Genomic DNA, 8,739 nt, shown 5'->3' on the forward strand with positions numbered 1-8,739 from the left:
TTCTAAAATGACGTCTTGCATATGACTCATAGAAATAGTAGATAGACTAGCTAGAATCAAACTTTCACTGTTCTATCTACTATTGATATCTATTTATTGAATAGTGAAAAAGTCTTTTCTAAAATGACGTCTTGCATATGACTCATAGAAATAGTAGATAGACTAGCTAGAATCAAACTTTCACTGTTATATCTACTATTGATATCTATTTATTGAATAGTGAAAAAGTCTTTTCTAAAATGACGTCTTGCATATGACTCATAGAAACAGTAGATAGACTAGCTAGAATCAAACTTTCACTGTTCTATCTACTATTGATATCTATTTATTGAATAGTGAAAAAGTCTTTTCTAAAATGACGTCTTGCATATGACTCATAGAAATAGTAGATAGACTAGCTAGAATCAAACTTTCACTGTTCTATCTACTATTGATATCTATTTATTGAATAGTGAAAAAGTCTTTTCTAAAATGACGTCTTGCATATGACTCATAGAAATAGTAGATAGACTAGCTAGAATCAAAGTTTCACTGTTCTATCTACTATTGATATCTATTTATTGAATAGTGAAAAAGTCTTTTCTAAAATGACGTCTTGCATATGACTCATAGAAATAGTAGATAGACTAGCTAGAATCAAATTTTCACTGTTCTATCTACTATTGATATCTATTTATTGAATAGTGAAAAAGTCTTTTCTAAAATGACGTCTTGCATATGACTCATAGAAATAGTAGATAGACTAGCTAGAATCAAACTTTCACTGTTCTATCTACTATTGATATCTATTTATTGAATAGTGAAAAAGTCTTTTCTAAAATGACGTCTTGCATATGACTCATAGAAATAGTAGATAGACTAGCTAGAATCAAACTTTCACTGTTCTATCTACTATTGATATCTATTTATTGAATAGTGAAAAAGTCTTTTCTAAAATGACGTCTTGCATATGACTCATAGAAATAGTAGATAGACTAGCTAGAATCAAACTTTCACTGTTCTATCTACTATTGATATCTATTTATTGAATAGTGAAAAAGTCTTTTCTAAAATGACGTCTTGCATATGACTCATAGAAATAGTAGATAGACTAGCTAGAATCAAACTTTCACTGTTCTATCTACTATTGATATCTATTTATTGAATAGTGAAAAAGTCTTTTCTAAAATGACGTCTTGCATATGACTCATAGAAATAGTAGATAGACTAGCTAGAATCAAACTTTCACTGTTCTATCTACTATTGATATCTATTTATTGAATAGTGAAAAAGTCTTTTCTAAAATGTCGTCTTGCATATGACTCATAGAAATAGTAGATAGACTAGCTAGAATCAAACTTTCACTGTTCTATCTACTATTGACATCTATTTATTGAATAGTGAAAAAGTCTTTTCTAAAATGACGTCTTGCATATGACTCATAGAAATAGTAGATAGACTAGCTAGAATAATAATAATAATAATTTATTACAACCCGCTTATAAAAAAGAAGCATGAAGAAGCGGAGCAAAACAAAAGAAAAGAGAAATTAAAGACGAAAACAAATCAACCGAACATAATAATCACTAAATACAAACAAATCACACTTCAACTATCAAGCAAAAAAGTCGCTGGGAAATCAAATAATAGTGCCCTGTGTTTCACGAGAGCTTGTTTTTCAAAATTCGGCATGAACTCAACAGGATCAGGTATATGATACTTTTCTAGCAGACCAGTGTTACGGAGGTAAAGTGGCAGACCAAGCAGAAACTTTAAATATTTGCAAAAGCCTGAACGGATTCGCAACATATCCGAATTCGATAGCCAATGCCAAACGGGTGAGATGTAGTGAGCAAAGGGAAGAGCGACGGCACGATACAACCTAGCAAGAATATGCTTATTAAATTTAAACTTCAGAGCTGCAAGTTTAGCATACCCAGACCGAAAACCCGACAGAACCTGGTCAACAAAAAGAGCACGCGAGCTTCTGAGGTCGCTTCCATATGTGATACCTAGGTACTTCAACTTGCGGCTTGGAAGTACTACTTGCCCTGCAACGGTAACACGGGTAGCCTCGCGACGGGCAACTTCAGACGGCGCACGCGGGGGTTCAAATACAAGAAATTCTGTTTTAGCAGGGTTAATAACCAGACCAATATTAGTATAACCTCGACTTAGGAGATCGATATTAGCTTGAAGGTTACAAAGCGATGTGCTCACCAGTAATATGTCGTCGGCGTAGCACAGTAGGCTCACATCCATACATTCAGTGTTAAAACCACCGTTAATCTTTTTTGTTACCGGCGAGGTTAGTGAAATGAAGAGTACAGGGCTTAAAACCGACCCTTGACGCAGTCCCCGGTGAAGCTTAATCGGTTTCGACAGGAATTCACTACTCAACTTAACACGGATAAGGCTACTCGAATACCAGTGCCATAGGACGGCCGCTACATGTGGGTTCACACCTTGGTGCAGCAGGTTCAAAATTAACTTTGAATGAATTACCGAGTCGAACGCCGCGGACACATCTACTGCACAAATTAAAAGAGTCCGTGATTGATTCTGAGCTTTCGATACTATACGCGTAAGGAGGCGATGTGCAAATGCACAACCGAGGTGGCGACGGAACCCGAATTGTCGATTGTCAATTTTACACTTGCGTAACAGCTCAGGTAACAGAAGTCTCTCTAACACTTTGCTTAATGTACTAGAAACTGTTATAGGCCTATAGCTAGAGCAGAGGTTACGATTTTTTCCCTTCTTCAAGACGTTAGACACAATACCTAGGGCAAACGACTTAGGGACTGCACCAGAATCAAGGCACATTTGATATAGCAGCGTCAAGTGCTCAATGAGCAGAGGTGAGCTACAGCGGAGGTGTTCAGTCACAATTCCGTCGTGCCCGGGAGCCTTGCCCTTTCTCAGCTGCTTAATAACCTGGAGCACTTCGCCTATTGAGACGGTAAAATAGTTCCGTTGGCTCAAGAGGGACGCAAAAGCTCGTGAGAGCTCGCTATCACTTTCGGTTGTTAGTTGGGCATGTTTGATCCCAAAAACTTCACTATAGTGTTTTACCCACTGCTCCTCAGGTATGTTACTAGCAGGGTTTGTCACTGGTTTAGACTGTCTAAAAGACTTCCACATAGATACAGGATTATTTGCTGCTTCTTGGGAAGCAAGTTCGGCTTCGGCAGCTTTAAGATCACTTACAGACTTATTATAAGTTTTTTTCGTGTTGCGGAACTGCTCAAACACTACACCTGACCTAGGCCTCTCGCAATCGCGCCATAATCTCAGCCAAAACTTAGCTCGAGCTTTGGCTTGCCTTACTTTAGGAGAGCGACTCCAGCCAGGCTTGCTGATTCCAGGTTTAAAACGGCGAGTGGGTACAGAAGCCTGCTCAGCCGTTTTCATTGCATGTATAATCTCAGTACAATAAATGTCTAGTGCTACCAAATCACTCGAGCCATGCATCAAGAGCTGAAAGGGAACTTTTATCTTTCCGAGAATCTCATCACATGTCTGTTTATACTGGTCGGCGTTTATTTTATTCCACTCAGTCTTGGTAGCATAAATTTGGGGCTTATTCGGCCTACACGGGAAGAAGTTAGCCTTAAAGCACAAGCCAAGGTGATCACTTACTGTGTGCTCAGAGTCCACGGTGACTGGAGCACCTAGAGAGAAGTTACATAGCACATGGTCAATGTTTGTCGTTGAACCGGAATTATGGATGTACGTATATGCGTCAGTCTTTTCACAGAGATCATACCCAGCTGGGATTACTGAGAAGAAGATTTCGGAGAGCTTATTTGATGGGTTCGTTAAGTCGCACTGAAAGTCACCGCAGACTAGCACTCTTCGATTGCCCAGCCTAATAAGTAAGCGCGAGAGGCGGCCACAAGCTTCCGAGAACCGTTTTTCGGAAGAGAGGGTGTTTAGGTTTGTTGGTAGATAAACCGTGATCAGAACAAAACCCCCGGGGCCAGGAAAATCTACAGCGAGGAAGAACTCACACGATTCCAGCTTTTGACATTCAAGCGAACTGTCCGTTATGATAGCAGTGCCCCCACTAGGTCGACCGCGGACTGAGGACCTTTTTGCTTCATGCATGAACACAGTTTTTTGATTCAACTGTTCGAAAAGACCAAAATTTTCGGAGGTGAGTAAATGTTCTTGTAAGCACACAACATTAAATTGACGGCATAGTTCTTTAACGTAGTCTAGTTTGACTGAATTGTGCCCATAGATATTTCGGCAAATGATGGAGAGAGAAGTCATTTCGTTGTAGTAGGCTTTTTCATAGCATTTCTAACTAGTGGGCATCTCATGCTGTATGAGGGGTGGGTGTTGTGGCCTTCTGGGCATAGAGCACATTTAACTGTGGTGGACGTGCATGGGGACGTCCGTGATGCGACGTGGGCACCGGCGCACTTAGAGCACTTCGGAGCGTTGCTGCAGGCACTAGAGAGGTGCTCGAAAGATTGACAGTTAAAACATCTCTTGGGGAGCTCTTTATAGGCCTCAACCCGGAAGTGGGTGTAGTCTACAAATATTCCGCGTTTAATTGTCTGATCTCGCGCGAACGAGTCTTTAAATACAAGTTTCACTGTGCCAGAGGTGCCGAACCGGTGGACTTCCGTAACTTCGGAGTTCGCAGCAATAATTTCTTCCTCTGTACGTATTGCAATGCACTCTGTACGTATAAAATGACGTATTGCATATGACTCATAGAAATAGTAGATAGACTAGCTAGAATCAAACTTTCACTGTTCTATCTACTATTGATATCTATTTATTGAATAGTGAAAAAGTCTTTTCTAAAATGACGTCTTGCATATGACTCATAGAAATAGTAGATAGACTAGCTAGAATCAAACTTTCACTGTTCTATCTACTATTGATATCTATTTATTGAATAGTGAAAAAGTCTTTTCTAAAATGACGTCTTGCATATGACTCATAGAAATAGTAGATAGACTAGCTAGAATCAAACTTTCACTGTTCTATCTACTATTGATATCTATTTATTGAATAGTGAAAAAGTCTTTTCTAAAATGACGTCTTGCATATGACTCATAGAAATAGTAGATAGACTAGCTAGAATCAAACTTTCACTGTTCTATCTACTATTGATATCTATTTATTGAATAGTGAAAAAGTCTTTTCTAAAATGTCGTCTTGCATATGACTCATAGAAATAGTAGATAGACTAGCTAGAATCAAACTTTCACTGTTCTATCTACTATTGACATCTATTTATTGAATAGTGAAAAAGTCTTTTCTAAAATGACGTTTTGCATATGACTCATAGAAATAGTAGATAGACTAGCTAGAATCAAACTTTCACTGTTCTATCTACTATTGATATCTATTTATTGAATAGTGAAAAAGTCTTTTCTAAAATGACGTCTTGCATATGACTCATAGAAATAGTAGATAGACTAGCTAGAATCAAACTTTCACTGTTCTATCTACTATTGATATCTATTTATTGAATAGTGAAAAAGTCTTTTCTAAAATGACGTCTTGCATATGACTCATAGAAATAGTAGATAGACTAGCTAGAATCAAACTTTCACTGTTCTATCTACTATTGATATCTATTTATTGAATAGTGAAAAAGTCTTTTCTAAAATGACGTCTTGCATATGACTCATAGAAATAGTAGATAGACTAGCTAGAATCAAACTTTCACTGTTCTATCTACTATTGATATCTATTTATTGAATAGTGAAAAAGTCTTTTCTAAAATGACGTCTTGCATATGACTCATAGAAATAGTAGATAGACTAGCTAGAATCAAACTTTCACTGTTCTATCTACTATTGATATCTATTTATTGAATAGTGAAAAAGTCTTTTCTAAAATGACGTCTTGCATATGACTCATAGAAATAGTAGATAGACTAGCTAGAATCAAACTTTCACTGTTCTATCTACTATTGATATCTATTTATTGAATAGTGAAAAAGTCTTTTCTATAATGTCGTCTTGCATATGACTCATAGAAATAGTAGATAGACTAGCTAGAATCAAACTTTCACTGTTCTATCTACTATTGACATCTATTTATTGAATAGTGAAAAAGTCTTTTCTAAAATGACGTCTTGCATATGACTCATAGAAATAGTAGATAGACTAGCTAGAATCAAACTTTCACTGTTCTATCTACTATTGATATCTATTTATTGAATAGTGAAAAAGTCTTTTCTAAAATGACGTCTTGCATATGACTCATAGAAATAGTAGATAGACTAGCTAGAATCAAACTTTCACTGTTCTATCTACTATCTATCTACTGTTCTATCTACTATTGATATCTATTTATTGAATAGTGAAAAAGTCTTTTCTAAAATGACGTCTTGCATATGACTCATAGAAATAGTAGATAGACTAGCTAGAATCAAATTTTCACTGTTCTATCTACTATTGATATCTATTTATTGAATAGTGAAAAAGTCTTTTCTAAAATGACGTCTTGCATATGACTCATAGAAATAGTAGATAGACTAGCTAGAATCAAACTTTCACTGTTCTATCTACTATTGATATCTATTTATTGAATAGTGAAAAAGTCTTTTCTAAAATGACGTCTTGCATATGACTCATAGAAATAGTAGATAGACTAGCTAGAATCAAACTTTCACTGTTCTATCTACTATTGATATCTATTTATTGAATAGTGAAAAAGTCTTTTCTAAAATGACGTCTTGCATATGACTCATAGAAATAGTAGATAGACTAGCTAGAATCAAACTTTCACTGTTCTATCTACTATTGATATCTATTTATTGAATAGTGAAAAAGTCTTTTCTAAAATGACGTCTTGCATATGACTCATAGAAATAGTAGATAGACTAGCTAGAATCAAACTTTCACTGTTCTATCTACTATTGATATCTATTTATTGAATAGTGAAAAAGTCTTTTCTAAAATGACGTCTTGCATATGACTCATAGAAATAGTAGATAGACTAGCTAGAATCAAACTTTCACTGTTCTATCTACTATTGATATCTATTTATTGAATAGTGAAAAAGTCTTTTCTAAAATGTCGTCTTGCATATGACTCATAGAAATAGTAGATAGACTAGCTAGAATCAAACTTTCACTGTTCTATCTACTATTGACATCTATTTATTGAATAGTGAAAAAGTCTTTTCTAAAATGACGTCTTGCATATGACTCATAGAAATAGTAGATAGACTAGCTAGAATAATAATAATAATAATTTATTACAAACCCGCTTATAAAAAAGAAGCATGAAGAAGCGGAGCAAAACAAAAGAAAAGAGAAATTAAAGACGAAAACAAATCAACCGAACATAATAATCACTAAATACAAACAAATCACACTTCAACTATCAAGCAAAAAAGTCGCTGGGAAATCAAATAATAGTGCCCTGTGTTTCACGAGAGCTTGTTTTTCAAAATTCGGCATGAACTCAACAGGATCAGGTATATGATACTTTTCTAGCAGACCAGTGTTACGGAGGTAAAGTGGCAGACCAAGCAGAAACTTTAAATATTTGCAAAAGCCTGAACGGATTCGCAACATATCCGAATTCGATAGCCAATGCCAAACGGGTGAGATGTAGTGAGCAAAGGGAAGAGCGACGGCACGATACAACCTAGCAAGAATATGCTTATTAAATTTAAACTTCAGAGCTGCAAGTTTAGCATACCCAGACCGAAAACCCGACAGAACCTGGTCAACAAAAAGAGCACGCGAGCTTCTGAGGTCGCTTCCATATGTGATACCTAGGTACTTCAACTTGCGGCTTGGAAGTACTACTTGCCCTGCAACGGTAACACGGGTAGCCTCGCGACGGGCAACTTCAGACGGCGCACGCGGGGGTTCAAATACAAGAAATTCTGTTTTAGCAGGGTTAATAACCAGACCAATATTAGTATAACCTCGACTTAGGAGATCGATATTAGCTTGAAGGTTACAAAGCGATGTGCTCACCAGTAATATGTCGTCGGCGTAGCACAGTAGGCTCACATCCATACATTCAGTGTTAAAACCACCGTTAATCTTTTTTGTTACCGGCGAGGTTAGTGAAATGAAGAGTACAGGGCTTAAAACCGACCCTTGACGCAGTCCCCGGTGAAGCTTAATCGGTTTCGACAGGAATTCACTACTCAACTTAACACGGATAAGGCTACTCGAATACCAGTGCCATAGGACGGCCGCTACATGTGGGTTCACACCTTGGTGCAGCAGGTCAAAATTAACTTTGAATGAATTACCGAGTCGAACGCCGCGGACACATCTACTGCACAAATTAAAAGAGTCCGTGATTGATTCTGAGCTTTCGATACTATACGCGTAAGGAGGCGATGTGCAAATGCACAACCGAGGTGGCGACGGAACCCGAATTGTCGATTGTCAATTTTACACTTGCGTAACAGCTCAGGTAACAGAAGTCTCTCTAACACTTTGCTTAATGTACTAGAAACTGTTATAGGCCTATAGCTAGAGCAGAGGTTACGATTTTTTCCCTTCTTCAAGACGTTAGACACAATACCTAGGGCAAACGACTTAGGGACTGCACCAGAATCAAGGCACATTTGATATAGCAGCGTCAAGTGCTCAATGAGCAGAGGTGAGCTACAGCGGAGGTGTTCAGTCACAATTCCGTCGTGCCCGGGAGCCTTGCCCTTTCTCAGCTGCTTAATAACCTGGAGCACTTCGCCTATTGAGACGGTAAAATAGTTCCGTTGGCTCAAGAGGGACGCAAAAGCTCGTGAGAGCTCGCT

At 37.4% G+C, this 8,739-nt stretch overlaps 1 protein-coding gene across 1 annotated transcript; it reads right to left on the reverse strand.

The window, feature by feature from the left end:
* Positions 1-7,333: 7,333 nt before the first annotated feature.
* LOC136043343 (uncharacterized) lies at positions 7,334-7,987 on the reverse strand. The gene has a single exon (XM_065728266.1). It carries the CDS (start codon positions 7,985-7,987, stop codon positions 7,334-7,336), a length of 654 nt encoding a protein of 217 aa, XP_065584338.1.
* Between the last annotated feature and the right edge of the window lie 752 nt (positions 7,988-8,739).

The sequence above is a fragment of the Artemia franciscana genome, unplaced genomic scaffold (genome assembly GCF_032884065.1).
Source record: "Artemia franciscana unplaced genomic scaffold, ASM3288406v1 Scaffold_4694, whole genome shotgun sequence".
Taxonomy (NCBI): domain Eukaryota; kingdom Metazoa; phylum Arthropoda; class Branchiopoda; order Anostraca; family Artemiidae; genus Artemia; species Artemia franciscana.